General features: G+C 35.3%; 3 protein-coding genes across 7 annotated transcripts; all 3 read left to right on the top strand.

Moving 5' to 3' along the window:
- Positions 1-445: 445 nt before the first annotated feature.
- On the top strand, positions 446-5,459 carry LOC113069364 (sterile alpha motif domain-containing protein 13-like). Of its 4 annotated transcripts, none has more exons than XM_026242389.1 (5): positions 446-568; positions 1,317-1,424; positions 1,648-1,687; positions 2,639-2,750; positions 3,377-5,459. In XM_026242389.1, exons 3-5 carry the CDS (start codon positions 1,650-1,652, stop codon positions 3,518-3,520), a joined length of 294 nt encoding a protein of 97 aa, XP_026098174.1. In that variant the 5' UTR covers positions 446-568; positions 1,317-1,424; positions 1,648-1,649; the 3' UTR covers positions 3,521-5,459. The 4 variants fall into 4 exon arrangements, with proteins under 4 accessions (XP_026098174.1, XP_026098171.1, XP_026098173.1 ...); XM_026242386.1 differs by having other exon boundaries at positions 1,270-1,424; XM_026242388.1 differs by having other exon boundaries at positions 1,645-1,687; positions 3,377-5,458.
- Positions 5,460-7,103: 1,644 nt separating this feature from the next.
- On the top strand, positions 7,104-10,536 carry dnase2b (deoxyribonuclease II beta). Of its 2 annotated transcripts, none has more exons than XM_026242384.1 (6): positions 7,104-7,351; positions 7,543-7,680; positions 7,839-7,917; positions 8,566-8,727; positions 8,817-9,014; positions 9,791-10,536. In XM_026242384.1, the coding sequence occupies exons 2-6, from the start codon at positions 7,543-7,545 to the stop codon at positions 10,123-10,125; spliced, it is 912 nt and encodes a 303-aa protein (XP_026098169.1). In that variant the 5' UTR covers positions 7,104-7,351; the 3' UTR covers positions 10,126-10,536. The 2 variants fall into 2 exon arrangements, with proteins under 2 accessions (XP_026098169.1, XP_026098168.1); XM_026242383.1 differs by having other exon boundaries at positions 7,512-7,680; positions 9,791-10,535.
- Positions 10,537-11,160: 624 nt separating this feature from the next.
- Positions 11,161-17,019, top strand: LOC113069362 (ribosome production factor 1-like). The gene is made up of 9 exons (XM_026242382.1): positions 11,161-11,476; positions 11,794-11,850; positions 13,677-13,757; positions 13,852-13,947; positions 14,056-14,209; positions 14,348-14,430; positions 16,063-16,244; positions 16,505-16,631; positions 16,754-17,019. Exons 1-9 carry the CDS (start codon positions 11,186-11,188, stop codon positions 16,793-16,795), a joined length of 1,113 nt encoding a protein of 370 aa, XP_026098167.1. The 5' UTR covers positions 11,161-11,185; the 3' UTR covers positions 16,796-17,019.
- Positions 17,020-17,258: the final 239 nt, after the last annotated feature.

Genomic DNA, 17,258 nt, shown 5'->3' with positions numbered 1-17,258 from the left:
TTGTTAAATAGTGTGTCTTAAAATCATCTTTAAAATCACCAGGCTTAATTAGGGAAGTATGATTCAAGATTTCATAGTTTTGTAAAGACAAACAAAACAAAAGATAAATACAAACATTTTTGTTACATTTTTTTTTTCTTTTTTAAGATAATTGTGTTGGTTTTAAAATATGGTTAATTATGAATTTGCTCATTATATATGGAAAATGGAAATGGAAATTGAAAGAAAAATTATATTACACATCAGAAGGCTAGGTCACTACCTTCAGAAGTTCACAGAAACAAGTGAATTACTGTCCGTCCTAAGTAATGCATGTTTATACCTTGTCAAGATGCTGATTTACCTTTTTACTTTTTTCTTAACGTAACTGATAACTGCGTATAATTGCATATTCATTATTGAAGAGATGTGTGAACAACTACATTTCCCATCATTCGAAACTACATTACCCATAAAGCCCCGCGCCTGCATTAGTCGGAATGTGCTGGGGGGAAAAAAGCGTAATATTGTTTCAATGATCGAGAATCAGTAACATTCAAACAATCTACATAAAACATCTGTTAAATTGGTAAGAAAAAAGCTTTTCATCCAAATAATTGTTAATTGTTGTTTTGTTTGCTCAGAAAGACGGCAAATGTCATAAATGTTGAGTTAATGGAAGCTAGCTAGCTAATGAGTTTATCATCTGCTTTATTAATCACCACACTGTCGAAATTTATCATGAAAACACTTGTAATATATTAAATGGATATTTTGATGATCCAATACTTCTGTTTAACCAGACAGAATACAGATTCAGCGACAGATAACATTTAGTCCTGCTATAACTATATTTGATACGGCATTTTACAATTATTGTATTTACAAGTATACACTTTATTTACAATAAATTATTAAATACTTTATTTACAATGAAAAAATCTATTTTTTGCTTTAAAAATTATGGCTGTCATTTTGTTCATCGTGTTTCTCTTCATAGACACCGAACCTGTCAAACCTCAAATATGAAGGAAAATGCTTATATAACGTCTCATAAATGATATTTGGCTCATTATATTTGCACAAGCTGTTTTGGAAATGCAGTATGTTTTTATTTCAAAATTGCGATGATAGTCATTTTATAATAATGACGGTAGTATTAATATATTTTAGTTGTTAATAAAATGTTTTTGTTTTGTTTATTTGACAGATAACCTTACATGTTTAACTTTTATCTCTTGTCTGTTTTGTGGTCCTAAACTTTTTGGTTTATCATCTTTTTGATTGCAGAATCAATTTTCTAAGTTTATTTCTAAACGTGTGTGGATTTCTTGAAGATGGGGCAGCTCTACACAGCAGGAGACTGATGAGGAGGGAATGAGCAGGACACGAGGAAACAACTCACATCTAATGGAAAAGATTAGTCTCACCTCTCTGACATACAGGTGAGCAATAAATCAGATTAATGCGATTCTTATTGTTCATATAAAAACAGAGCCTCCGTTATCCACCTAAAGAAGTTATTTATTATATGCTTAAACATGACACAGTTTATTGAAATTGAGTAATAATGTCATACTGTAGTATTTCTTAAAAACTACACCAGTGATGATAGACTATATTTGCATGTGTTAAACCTTTTTATTATTATTATTATTCATCCAGCAGTCATGGAAACCAAGGAAAATGGATCAGTGGACGCCAAAAGGTATGTGTACAGAGTAATATTGGATAATATTGGAGTCCAAGTGTTTTAACAATTGAGTTTGAGTGAGAAACATTTATTAATGTCTTGACATCTTAATTGTATGTTGTTGCTGTACTTTTTACTCTTTCATCTTACGCAGGAAGTGATTTTGACTGTACTTGGTCAAAACTAGCAGGGCCTTTTCATCACAAGGCCAGAAATATAATTTCATCCCTGGCTCTGACTCAGAAAAGCAGAACTTACCTTCACAACCCATTTATTTAGCCAAGTTGCTGTTACTTCCATTGTAGAAATTAAAAAAATAATAATTTCTTGTTCCCAATTAATGGACCAGTTTTGGATTGTTTGTATGAAAAAATTCCAGAAGAAAAAAAACGAACAAACCTCACATTTGAATAAATATGCTTTACACTCTTCAGCCTCTCAGTTATTTTGACAAGAAGAGTCATGGCAGCCAGACTGAAAAGAATCATTTGTATGGCAACTGTTTTTAACGGAAGAGAAATTTAGGCACACATCCTCTCTCCAAAACACTGCCCACTGAAAACATTTCAACCAACCCAATATCAGCATATACGAATTTGTAAAATGCATAGAACAGTGTCTTGACTAAAAAAAACTCATATATTCTAGTGTGCTGTTACAGAGACAGTGTGATTTCTCTGGACACCTATTTTAGTTGGTTCACCCTAAAGTAAAAATAACTCCTCTTCATGTCGATTCAAACTGCTTGATTTATATGGATTCATTTTATGATGTCTTTATGGACGTTTTGAAGTTTCAGAGTTCTAATGGAGGGAGAAGAAATCTCTCAGATTTCATTAAAAATATCTTCAATTACTTTCCGGAGATAGTCCTATGTGTTTGAGAGTGAGAAAATAATGACAAAATGTAATTTTTGGGGTGGAATTATGCGAATGCCTCAGTGAAAACGTTTTCTCTCCCCAACAGTTCTGTGGAGAATGGGCAGGTCTCTGATCCAGCCCACTGGGCCGTAGCAGATGTGGTCAATTATTTTAAAGCCACAGGGTTTGAGGAGCAAGCCAACGCTTTCAAGGATCAGGTAGGATATTTTGTTATATTCCTAAATTCCTTACTTATTTTTATTTTTTAATAGAAATATATATTTTTAAATATTTCTACACACTAACCAGATTCATATGATATAATACTGTGAATATACTGTGTGTACACACTTTTTCTTTCTTTCTTTTCTTTTTTTTTTTTTTGCGTATTTAATAATTGAATTAAGAGTCACTTTGGAGAAAACGTCTAAATCAATAAATGTTGATAACAGAAAAAGCAATAGAAACTTTACAAAACATTCTCGACTGAACAAAAAAAGCCTTTACTTTTCCAACCATTATAAATGCAGTGACATTTTATCCTTGCATTTCTCCCAAACGTTTCTCGAAAGGCCTGACCCCCAGTTCTCAACAAAAATAATGTACAGTAATAACATGGTTTGTATTTACATTTACATTTCAACAATGCCTTTTTCATGTTGATCTCTCATTCAAAGTCAGCTGTATATAAAAAAATAAATAAATGGGAATTGACCGTAATTCTGCAGTTTCTTAGATCAATGGAGCGGCGCTTTATAATTTTAAAAGACCATCATGTTATCAATAGATAATATAGTTGTATTATTTATCTCCTGTATCATTTTTGTTCCACTTTCCCCGACAGGAAATCGATGGCAAATCCCTTTTATTAATGACTCGAAATGACGTTCTGACCGGACTGTCAATAAAACTGGGTCCTGCACTGAAGATCTATGAGTATCACGTCAAGCCTCTCCAAACCCAGCACTTAAAAAGTAACGTCTCGTAGCTGCTGCAGTCACATGGATGCATGGAAGACAATCACAGCAGGGTAACTGCAGGCAGAACTAATACGTTTTATCCATCTTAATAAAGAAACATGGGGAATTTATTGCTTTAAGGTCTCATTCTGCTGTACAGGTCTATCTACTGTTTTTAGTTTACCTACGTTTTAACATGTTCGTTCAGATTTTACCTTCACTTTGTGTGCTTGTACATAAATCATTACAGCTTTTAAGATTAAATGCTCAGTTTAATAACATGAAATGATAAATGGAACACTATTCTTGAAGATGTTTTTGTGTAACGCATGAAGTACTTTTGAATAGAAATGAGCGGGAGGTTGCCGTGTGATTTTTATTAGTTTGTTGGTGTTTATTTTTCCTTTTTGTTTTTCTGGTTTTTAATAGATAAAAAGTGTATTGAGATAACAGCACAAATGATCAAGTGTCTGAAAATGATGTATTTGCTGTGGTTTACAGCTATTAATGCTCAACGCATTAGGGCTTTGTTTGCAGGAATCCTGTCAGAATGACAGTGCTTTGTGCTGCTATAAATTCAGTTTATTTATTTCATTCTGTAACTAACAATGTGATTCCTGATCAGTTGGTGAATTGTTGTTTTTGAAAGCCAGCACAGCACTGTAAGTCTACAGCGGTTTGTGAAACGGTGTTTTAGAAGATGAAACAAAAGTGAGTGTAGACTGCAATAAATGGTGCTTTTTCAGACTGCTAAAAAATCTACTTCCTGGTCCTCATTACAGTGCTGTTTGACTTCCTACCTTTTGTGTTAATAGCTAAAAAAAAAAGGATCATTAAATGTAATTAATTTTCTTGATGAAATCCCAGATATTTTACATGCATGATTATATGATTCAGGTTTTTTTTTTCTAAACTTAAATCCTTATAGTAAGGGGATGAAGTTAATTGTTCTTTGATGTTAATTGTGTTGTTTTTACTCAAAAAAAAAAACTACTGTAAACACCTTTCAACTGAAACGAACTGAAATTTTAACAAATGTGACCATTATTATTTTATATTGCTTTTATAAATGAATTCAAACAAAGAAGTTATAAAGATGAACACATACACATTTTTGAAGTAAATTTATTAATATATTTATCCGAGACAAGAATGATGTTTTCATTTCAACAGTTTTCTATTTTTTATTTTACTTGTGTGGTTACACAAAAAATAATAAATATGTTTGTAAATTCAAAATTTGGTTTGTTGAATGTTTAAACAGATAAACAGGAAATGTAGTGCCTGTGTTGTTTCTTGATGAATTATAAACCTGAAATAAATGCACAACAACATATTGTGACGTGAATTTAAAATATAAATACAAATGTTGCCGGGCTAGTGAAGCTCTTCCTGCTTACAATTCTTTGGCTAGTTGTTCATTGGTTGTGCTATCATTGGGCAGTTAGCGAAATATATAGGCTGCATCCATGAGCTCTGAACAAAAGTGCCTTGAAATGCCTTTATTGTGTTTTAATTGTTGTGAGTGGTGCTCTATGTGAGTTTGGTTACTTTGCGCTCAGTTGTTTTTGTTTTTTGTACTGTTTTTGTTATAATTTATTGTGTATGTGTTGGTTTGTCATTGTGAGTTTGATGTGTTTCCTTCTCGTTTTAGTTTTTTTATGTTGTAGTAGCAATAATAATTTATCATAGTCGCTATTATTATCATTGTCTTTTGTTTTGTATTAGTTATTTTGGTGGATTTTTTCTGTATTTGTAAGCTGTCCCTTTGTGTGCCAGTTGTGTGGGTTGGGTGACTCTTCTTAACTTGGTAGAGTGACTGTGTTTCTTCAAAGGTGCCATAGAATGCAAAAATCACTTTTATAAGGTGTTTGAACACAGTTGTGTGGCCACAGTGTGTGAAAACAACCAGCCTACAATGGTAAAAATACACCTACTCATTGTTTTCTAATCCCAATAAATCATAAACAGTCTCTCCAAACTAGTAGTTTCAGACATCTCACTACTATGACATTATACTCGGGGCTGTTATTCTAATAGCCCCGTCTGGCCCATTTAAAGCTCTGACTCGCACAGGCCCGACAGTGGAAACAGGGCTATTGTCTCTGCCTGTTTTCACTAATGATGCCTTCATTTGCTACCAGAATCATCGTAAATAGGAATGTGGTAGTTAAAAATTGCATTTGGAAGCAATATGTGGTCAGTAACATGGTCACAACCAGTTAAACCACGAGCATGAGCTCTTGAAGCTCCGCACTCTTCTGAAAAGGGAGACAAAAGCTCATTTTCATTGAAAGGGGACAAACACACAAAAAATTCGCTACATACAGTCACACACAGGGCCGTTCTCGGTTTTTAAAGGTGTATAGGAGCCTCAACCCACCTCGCCCCAACACCTACATGGGACAGTAAAAAACCCTCCCTTTGAGCCACTATAGTCTGTTGACCTTTGTTCCCTGAAAACCACTCTGCTACTGGCATTTATTATTGGTAAAGCGTATAGGAGATCTTCAGGCGCTCTCTGTGAGCCCCACCTGCCTCACATTTGAGCCCGGTGACTCCAAGGCCATCATGAAGACAAGCCAATGTTACAAACCTAAAGTGCTTTCTACTCCATTCAGAGTAAAGGTAATAACTCTGTTGGCGCTTCCTAGTGTTTCGCCCCATACAGGCAGACAGGTTTCCCATAGCATCTTAAGCAAGACGCAGTACGAGTGAAGTATCGACAGGGATGTACTCTGTTACTCTGATTATATTGCCAGATGGCCCGACCCATTCTGGTGGTCTTCGTTGTCATAGGCTCATGCATCTCCGCTATTACACAGTTGTTGTTATAACTGTGTTATTAAAAAGGCATCAGTCATGGAAGAAAAAGGAGTTTTCCCCATAGTGTCTTAAGCAAAACGCATTCGTTCCCGTAGCTCAGGTAACCCGAGTATGTTTTTTTGAGAAATTCGTTTATCTATAAATTATCATTTAATTGTACTGCATAATATGTTTTGCTCACCACAAAAACTATGTTGACCATAAAACTAATCATTATATATCATCTTAGGCATATTATTGGGATATATAGAGTGACAAATAATATGTATAAGCATTTTATGAAAGCAGACTGCTGTACTGTAAGATGTTGATATACATTATCAGAATTTCTTCTTTCACGATATGGCAACTGCACCAATAAATCACATTTCCTCCTCGAGTGTTGGCTCTATATTTAAGATTACTTTCACTTTTCAGTCCAGAACTGAAGAGCCAAGCAAAACATATAGATTTCATAGTAGTTTTTATATTGTATTTAATATAGAATAAATATGTTAGACTCTGTAAAAGTTTGTTTTAAAAAGTTCCATTTAAAAAAAAAATTACATACTCTATATGCATTTTAAGACTCTTATTTCACATGTTAGACTTTACAGGGTTTATTCATAAATAATAAATTAAATCTGGTGGTGGGGATAGGTTGTAACAACACACTTATATTACTTAATTTACTGACTTTTTTACTGGTTTGAGGGGGAAAAAATCTAGTTTTTTAAAGAAGCAGATTTTCATTTCCCCAGTCCCTGCTATATTCAGGCTGCTTCACTGTCACTATTACAGCTGCAGGATCTCGGTCATAAGACAAACTTCCTCTTTTTGACATGAGAGCAGCTATTTTGACTTCACAGCTTGGAATACGCGAGAAAGCGTCTCTCTGTTTTCATTTAAGCAGGAAATACAGATGGTTTATTCACTTTGAATCAGACTGAGATGTTAAGGTTGTTTCGAGTCTGTGTGTATACGCTGTTGTTTTTTATCAGTTTTTCAGAGGCAGTGATATCCTGTTTAAATGAGGATGGTCAGCCTGTTGACTGGTAAGATGAAACCTTTGCTGTCAGGTTTAGGATTAGTTTATGAAAACATGTTTGACAGTTGTTGTTGAAATCAATCTTACTGTATCTACTATAAACTGGTATGTGTATCAAAATATTCAAGGTTTCGTAGTATTGCAACTCTCATATATTGTTTTAAAAGGTTCATTATTTACAAACTTCCCATTTACAAGATGGAAGTTAAGGGAAGTGGAGTGGATTACATGTATCTGGATCCATCAGTCGTGGATTTCCAGATGAGCAAACATACAGTCAACAGCAGTAAAGGAGCTTTAGGAAGAACACTGACACAGCTTTACTCCAGATATACAGTAAGATGCTCTTTGAATACTAATATATTACTTATTTATATTACTGTATGCAGTTACCACAATATTTAGGACTGTTACAAAAGTTCAAATCTTTCCATTTTGTATTCATTTATTTGTACAAATGTTATACTGCAGATGACTGTACTTTCATTTTTCAGTCTAACGGCTCAGTCTATATGGTTTACAATGACGCTCCACCAGAACTGAAGTACCCAAGCAACTATGGACATACAAAAGGTACATTTATGTGTGACAATGTATATACAACGTATACATGTCAGACTTTGTCTTGCGACCATATTTGGTTTTCCTGTTCCTGTCCTTAGTTATATCAGTTCCAGGTGTTCCCCGTGTAGTTATTTTGATCCCAGCTGTGTTCTACCAGTGTCTGTGTATTGATATTGAGTTCTGCCCCATGTTTCCCATCCGCTGTTAAATGTCTTAAACGTCTTCTGTGAGTTCCTGTGTTTTCTACGCCTTTGAATTAAAATTCCATGTTGACTAAATCTCCTGTGTCTCCTTGCTCCTCACGATCATGTGCTCTGCAACAATACACAGATTTACAGATTTCAACAACAATATTAGATTTTAATTTGATTTTGTTCACTTAATATTGCCTTTTCACTTTTAGTATTTAAAGTTATAGCACAAAGGCGATGCCTAATAAGTCATGTTTGTGAAAAAATGGCATAGTTAAGGACAAATCTCTCTCTCTCTCTCTTGTGAAGCAAGTGGGCATTATTTCAGTATTTGAATTGGCCTATTCTTGCTCTTCTCATACCCTCAAACCTAGCTGATACATTACGTAAACAAGATTCGAAACTTGTAAATATTGTATCCAACTGTATGGTTTAAGTGGATTGTCATCACTATGATTTTTTGCAGGCGTACTGATGTTTGACCACTCTCAGGGATTTTGGCTCACACACAGTGTTCCTCATTTCCCTCCGTTTCCAGAGAGAAATTACAGTTACCCATCTACAGGAAAATACTACGGACAGACTCTGCTCTGTATTACATACAACTACGCACAGTTCCCTCAAATATGTAAGCACATGCAATTTTTATTACCGGTATATAGGATATTTCTGATTTATTGCTCACAGTCTGAAATAAGTATTCCTCTCTTTTAACAGCATGGCAGTTAGCATATCTTAATCCACGCATGTATAACTGCTCTGTCCCTATGGCATTTCGCCCGGACTTTGCAGTCATGGCACAGATTTGTGATGGTAAGACACCTGCCATTAAAAACAGAAGAAGTCTGCAGAAGCTGAAGTCCGTCCGAGGACAAACTTTTTTCAGTTTTGCCAAATCACACAACTATGTGGATGGTGAGAACTCTCAAGTGCAAAAACTCTTCTATATATTCAGACGGATGGTCCTACAGCAGTTTATTGATATTGCATTATGCCATGGTTATGTAACCATCCAAGTGTGCAAGAAGTACAGTCCCTACATGTTTTTTTCACATACCACCGTATGACCATTATATAATATGAATATTTTTCAAGACACAACACTAGACAATATATTATTACAGTGTTAAATAGTTTGTTATTTTATTATTTCTTACTATTCCCATCATGACACAGTAGGCTAAAAGCTACAGTAGTGAAATATAATGTGATTTTGTCATTGTTCCATCGTAATTCAATCCCCATCATTCCCCAAATGATTAATTGCATTTGATATTCCTTCTGTGAAACACAAAATTAGAAATCATGAGATTATTTTTCTATGCAAAAGCAATAAATGAGGACTGCGAGTTTTTTTTCCTCAAACAAACACTAGTTGCTTTCAGAGAAAAAATAAAAAAAGGTTTTTACCATTTTATGTTTGGTGTTGTTGTTTTGTTTTTTGTTTTTTTCTCTCAAAGCTGTATCTACTTCAGGAGGCTTGGTAAACCGCAAACAATTTGTCAGTCCTTATTCATTGTAATTGCAAAGGAGAATAGACAGGCTTCAAGATTTTGTGGTTTTTGTGTCCCACAAAAATTAAAAGTGACTATGTGATCAGAGGATGTTTGGTTAAACAGTTTTAGGTAAACTATTAATTTAACATGAAACAGAGTAATAGGTTAATAAGTATAACTTATACTCCTCTACAGATATTTACACTGGTTGGGTGGCTCAAGCATTGGGGACAGATCTGCTGGTGGAGTCATGGCTGCACCAGGCACATCGGCTCCCCTCCAACTGCTCACTTCCCCGGCACGTGATGAACATTGACAGAGTTCGTCTTCCAGGACCGCAGATGTTCAGAAGCTATGAGGATCATTCAAAGTGGTGCGTGTCTTATGCATTCAAAGACCAGTGGGCATGTCTGGGGGACTTGAACAGAGACAGTGGCCAGGCTGGCAGAGCTGGTGGGCTGATATGTTCTCAAAGCTCAGTCATTTATAAAGCTTTCCGTCAAGCCATGGCTGGGTATAAACACTGCTGAAAAAAATACCTTCAGTACATTGACTTTTGTGCATGCATTAACCACTTTTGAAAACCTAATCAACAAAAGAAAAACAGTTTGTTTTTTAACCAAGTTTTAAAGTTGTTTTATTTTGTATCAAACCTTTATGACATGTCATTCCAAACCTGTTTATGTTAATATGTTCTGTGAAACACAAAATAAAACAGTTTTTTTTTTTTGATAATTGAAAGAAATATTTTTGAAGTTGTATATAAAACAAAGATCACTGGAGTGATGTTTGTTTAATAAACACATTTATTCTGTACGCAAATTCACATTTAATTCAATCTGTTGTGTGCCATGTCTTTGTAGTTACTTGTAAAACTAGTGAAATAAAAAAAAATGAATTAAGAAGGTGAATTAAAAAGAATGAATTAATTGAATACCTGTTATAACCTGTACCTGTAACAATATTTGTTGTTTGTTTTTTGTTTTGTTTTTTTGTTTTTTACTTTTTTTTTTCTCTTTCAAAAACAAGCATACAAAGATACTTAATATCAAACAGATCACAAACAAAATGGGGGATACATATATAACAAATATACATCATGGAAGGTAAAACATTAAATTAAATAAAAAAATAATGATTAATTGTTTTTATATGAGAGACGTTTTTATAAATTTCTTGTTCCTAGTGATTGAAATCAATGAGTCATTAAATATTTTAAGTTCTTTACAGAAAAACTTTAAAGAGGGAGTAATAGACATTATTTTTGCTTTATGTACATTGAACTTCCCAAGAAGAATTCTCATCTTTAAAGTGTTATCAACTACATCTGATCCAGTATTACAGTTTAAAAAAGGATCATAGATTCATCTATTTTAATTATTTTATCCAATCAAAAACTAACATAGATACCTGCATCAAAAATTCTTCAGAGTATTTACAGTTACAAAATAAATGTGTAAGAGTTACCTTAGAAATGTTGTTGTTATTACAAAAGTCGTACTTTGATCAGTCGGCTGCCTCTCCGTTAGAGGGCGCTAAACATAACAGCAACTCACGTGGCAGCAAGAACCTCCAGTTCGACCGGAAGTAATGTATAACACACACGTGAAGCAGACAGAACAGAAGCAACAGAAAATGGAATCTAACGAGGCAACAACTTCAAAAAGTTTTTCTAAGAAAAAGGGGAAAACGAAGAAAGTAAAGCGAAAGGTAAAACCCGACGAAGCTCCGGTGCAAGAGATGGATCAGGCGGAGGGTGAAGAAACAGAAATGAAACCCGTGTCGGGAGCTTGTTTTCCTCCCACATTCAGCGTGTCTGAGATCAAAAACAAGCAGCGCAGACATTCAATGTTCCTTAAACTCAAGGAGGAGAAAAGAAAGGTGACATCTCACTATCATATACACACGTATTGCAACACATACGAACGGATAATTTGGTTGTGTCTCAAACCTAGCGAGCTGTCAGGATAGACAGCAAAATGGGCATCACAAGACAGAAAGGTCCTGTCACTGATGACCAAATGCGCATTTGGTGCCAAAAAACGGAATTAGATCACTTAAAAACAATTATTTTAAACAACTCTTTTATGAATGTCCTGTAGCTCGCTAAAATCTGAGACACAGCCTTTAATCACTGAAGGTGCAACTCTGCGACATACATTTTCCAAATTGTTAAAGATGTCGATTATGTTTTTCAGCAAAAGTTGGAACTGAAAAAGAAAAAGAAGAAAGAGAGAAAAGTTCTTGGAGATAAGGTATGTTTGGTTTCATACCATCTATAATCAGACTGGCTCTCCTAAACCTTGATATTCACTATGTATATATATTTATACATATTTAAACATACATATATTCATATATTACTATGATGTACATTAGAAACACAGCAGGCCCAACAATCAGACAAACATCAGACAAATACATGAACACATACACACACACTAGCGAGAATTGGTCTTGTTGTAAGCTAATGTTGACAGCTCTGATATAAATGAGCCATTTCTTTAACTGGATCTTAAAAGGTTCACCCAAAAATGAAAATTATGTCATTAATGGCTCACCCTCATGTTGTTCCAAACCTGTAAGACCTCCTTTTATCTTCAGAAAACAGAGTTTAAGATATTTTAGATTTAGACCGAGAGCTCTCAGTCCCTCCATTGAAACTGTGTGTACGGTATACTGTCCATGTCCTGAAAGGTAAGAAAAACATCATCAAAGTAGTCCATGTGACATCAGAGAGTCGGTTAGAATTTGTTGAAACGTCGAAAATACATTTTGGTCCAAAAAGAACAAAAAATATGACTTTATTCAGCATTGTCTTCTCTTCAGGGTTAGTAATGATCGACCGATATTGTTTTTTGAATGTGGATGGTTTTAACCTAATCTAGATGATCTACGCAGAGAGCTACTGTATTTCTCTACTATTTTGAATAATGCAGTAACTGCCTGTTTTGTGGGCTAGACTAACAAAACATTAAACTACAATGTCACTTATCATCACCGCATCTCGTGCTCCACTGACAACGCTCCCTGACACACACCTCTAACATTTGATTGTACTATTTTTGCATTCAAATGCAAATGTTTATATCGTTATCGTAGAAGGTTTACAGTCGATAAATATCGGTACCGTTGTATCGCCCAAGCCTATTACAGAAAAGACTTAAACAAACAAACACTGCAGTTCATTGACCAAGTCAAACGTTTATTAAATAAGCACCCTAAAGGTTTTGTTCAGTATTCATCAGACTGTTTGAAGCGTAATGTGAGTTTTGAAGGATCTATTAAATGGACTGGGTTATTCTTGCTATGCATGTTTGTTTTGTCTTGTCACATTCAGTTCACACCATGGACTCGTTCACAACTCGGAAGTTAAAATAACGATCTCTTTTGCACAAAAAACTGCATTACTTTGATATAAACAATACTCACATTTCTACCCGTGTATCATTTTGATTGCCCACCTCAGTAGCATCAAATTAGCATTACTGACTACGTTTACAAGCTGTTAAAATTTGGGTTATGGTCGGGTTAAGGTAACTATTTGGGTTTCTGAAACATTCGGGATAACCCGTTTACATGCGTGAGCAGAGAGAGTTACTCCTGTATACATGGAATGTGTAATCAGTCGCCAATATCCCGATGTAAACAGCGACGCACGGTTAGCGTCTGGACGTAATACGCAATATGCGTAATTTCCGATTCTTCTTCCTGTATCCAAAGACTCAAAAGACCAAGATTCCTTGCGAATAGAACATGCGCAGAACACACATTTTGATGGGGATATGCCGAAACGCGTTTACAAGACCAAATTTTCGGGTTAGAAAAGGGGTACCCCAGGTATAATATCCCGGGTTTAAAAACGGAGATATGAGCATATCCGGGTTTTTGCCGGTGTTTACATGGCCTTGTGCGACCGGGTTATTGCTAATATTCCGGTTTTGAACGGGTTATTGGCTGCATGTAAACGTAGTCATTGTTGCAAATGGAAGAGTTTGTTGCAAAACGTTATCGGAAAGATGTCTGTCTCTTTTAATTTGGTTATTTTTATTTTTATTTCTATATATTTTCTCTTTTTCAGGCTCCACCGAAAGAAGTTCCCAAGACAATAGAAAACCAGAGAATATACGATGAAACTACAGTCAACCCAGAGGATGAGGAGGTGATGTGTGATTTGTCAGCTTTATGCCGTCTGCTTCAGTAGACCTCGTGTACAATTTTGAACCTAACCTGGAAATAGTTTGTTGGAAATCCAGGTGGCTTTCGATGAAGGAACCGACGAGTTCTCTGCTTACTTCAATCGGCTGACGAATCCTAAAGTTCTCATCACCACATCAGACAGACCCAGAGGAGTGGGTTCAGTTTACTGTTCTGTTTTCTAATTCACTCGTGTTATGCATAGAATAGATATATACTTCAGGTTTTGTTTTTATGGGTTCATGACGTGTGTCTGTTTTCAGAGGACCGTGAGGTTTTGTGAGCAGCTGGCGACTGTGATCCCACACGCTCATGTGTACTACAGAAGAGGTCTGGCTTTGAAGAGAGTCATTCCACAGTGTGTATCTAGAGGTTTCACTTATCTGATGGTGATCAATGAGGACAGAAAAGTGCCAAGTATCCTTTGCTCAGACGTCAGTATATAACCATGTTTTTAGATCTGAGAGATTTTGTTGAATCGTCTTCTTAATGAGGTCACGAGAAGCAGTCACTGGATGCTACATGAAGGATTTTCCCTCACTTAAAGTATCACAGATGGTTTGGTTCTCTGTCACCTTCCTGATGGCCCAACTGCACACTTCAAAGTTAGTAATGTTCGCCTTCGCAAGGAAATGAAGGTAAGTGAAATATTATGTGTGTGTGTTTTTTTTTTAATATATATATATATATATATATATAAAATTAGTCATGCAGTGAATTTTGATGATTCATGTTGTGCAATACTTAATCACATAATCATTTGGACTAATTATATCAATGGAGTTCGGCAAGGAAGACATATTTCTGTAGTTCATACCAGAAGTGAGCCTCACCCTGCTTCTCTTGTAAAAAATAATCAATAGGATTTTTGGATAATAGCAAAACATAAGCTTTGTTGTTTATGATGAAAATGAAGCCTAAATGCAGTCGAAAGTTAGGATATATAAAGAACCCTGGCCACTTCACTTTAAAGGGATAGTTCACCCAAAAATGAAAATTATGTAATTAATAACTTACCCTCATGTCGTTGCAAACCAGTAAGACCTCCGTTTGTTTTTGGAACACAGTTTAAGATATTTTAGATTTAGTCCGAGAGCTCTCAGTCCCTCCATTGAAGCTGTGTGTACGGTATACTGTCCATGTCCAGAAAGGTAAGAAAAACATCATCAAAGTAATCCATGTGACATCAGAGGGTCACTTAGAATTTTTTGAAGCATCGAAAATACATTTTGGTCAAAAAAAAGCAAAAACTACGACTTTATTCAGCATTGTCTTCTCTTCCGTGTCTTTTGTAAGACCGTTCAAAACAAAGCAGTTTGTCATATCCGGTTCGCGAACGAATCATTCGATGTAACCAGATCTTTTTGAAACAGTTCACCAAATCGAACTGAATCGTTTAAAACGGTTCACGTCTCCAATACGCATTAATCCACAAATGACTTATCTCGGACTAAATCTAAAATATCTTAAACTGTGTTCCAAAAATAAACGGAGGTCTTACGGGTTTGTAGTAACATGAGGGTGAGTTATTAATGACATAATTTTGCAAATTGGGCGAACTAACCCTTTAACATCACTGCTGCTAAGCTTCAGACAAAAGTTGTAAAGTTTGAATGGAATAGTTTTTGAAAACGCAAATATAAATACATTAGGGCTGTAAAGCAGACTAGTGAGTAGATGTGTTTTTCTGCTAAGCATGATGATATTTAAAGTCCCTAAGAGCTTCTAATACTTAAGTAGTGCTGGGACAACAAATCAATGCACATGCAGTGGATTCTGAGCTTAGTTTTTAACAGCAGATGGTGCACTAGGCTGGTTTTTAACTGCACACTCAAATGCTTGTGAAGAAGGACCCTTTGTGTGTTTGTCATGTAAGTGGTTAAATGTACTTGCACCTTGGCGTTTAAGACACAATGAAATAACGTAAACAGCCCACTGTGAACATCCTTGTAATTCATTTGGACTTTTTCGAACTGAATGCAACTCGTGAAATCTGTGGAATAATTACTAGATTCTTCAAGCATGGATTTATTGTCCCAGACCTAGTACTTAGCCACTTTTTAGCAATTGCCTTTTTCAAGATGTGCTGAAAATCACGAGGGCATTGCTGATGCATTTCATATCGTAGAATAAAAAAGTGAAAATATTGTGAACTTGTGTTAATCACAGAACTTGTTTCAGGCATTTTACCAAAACCCATTAAAAAACTACATACTTGGGACGATGGAACTCAGAAATGCTTAATGCTTACTCCTGTTTTTCCTCACTAGAGAAGAGGTAAGGACCCGACGGAACACGTCCCAGAAGTCATCCTTAATAACTTCACTACTAGACTCGGTCACTCCATCGGCCGCATGTTTGCTGCTCTGTTTCCTCATGATCCACAGTTTGTGGGCCGTCAGGTTGCCACATTTCACAATCAGAGAGACTTCATTTTTTTCAGGTTTCACAGGTAAATATTCTCTCATTTGTAAGGGCTATGTAATTGTGAAAGCTTACATGTATGTATCACTGTAGATTCTAAAAACTGATGTATGAATGTATTGTAGTAAAAATAGTCAAATGGTCAGAATATTAAGTAGAGTTCAAAAGTCTGACACTGCTATTAGGGCCCTTATAAACGCATTGTTACATTTTAACTGATTAAAAATGATATACAGATTAGGAACTTCTATTTCTACATGACTGAATAAATGCATTTAAATCATACAGGTACATCTTCAAGAATGAGAAGAAAGTGGGCATACAGGAACTAGGACCTCGCTTCACTCTTAAACTTCGCTCTTTACAGAAAGGAACCTTTGACTCAAAGTTTGGGGAATATGAGTGGGTTCACAAGGTGCGTTCTAAATCTAAAATCTCATTCGTGATCAACCTCATTGGTTGTTTGAATTGTGCCGTTATTTGTCAGTAATTTATGTGTCAGTCATACATCATTAACTGCTCCTTTAAATGTTTTAGCGTCACGAGATGGACTCCAGCAGAAGAAAATTCCATCTTTAAGGGACAGACTTCAAACGCAGGACAGCCATGTTGACGTTTCATGAATTGAAATTGAAAAATTTAGATCTTTTATGATAAAAAAAAAGTGTTGTAGAAATACAAGCTTTGACTTCACTGTATTATATTTTTTGCTTAGCATTTCATATGAATATTATAACCAGATTGGACACAAAGAGGCTTGGTGTGTCAAGGCATGACAAATAAATCAAGCAAATACATTATAAGTTTTCTTTTTTCTTTTTTTTCTTTTTCTCCAAATATTTGAGTAAAGGCATGGGTGGAAGAGGCAGGTTTATGGTGAGTGTTTGTGAAATTTCAGGTTAAAAAGACTGTTGCCTTGTTATGTTGTAATTTTGGAATACTGAAGTTGGGCTATACACAAAAATGCATTTAAATATGCATGAAACAACCCCTTGGAAAGACATAACTAAAGTACTGTTGTAAATTACTGTAAACCTTTACT

Source organism: Carassius auratus, unplaced genomic scaffold, assembly GCF_003368295.1.
Source record: "Carassius auratus strain Wakin unplaced genomic scaffold, ASM336829v1 scaf_tig00001591, whole genome shotgun sequence".
NCBI lineage: Eukaryota > Metazoa > Chordata > Actinopteri > Cypriniformes > Cyprinidae > Carassius > Carassius auratus.
This window is presented reverse-complemented; position numbering and strand designations above follow the sequence as displayed.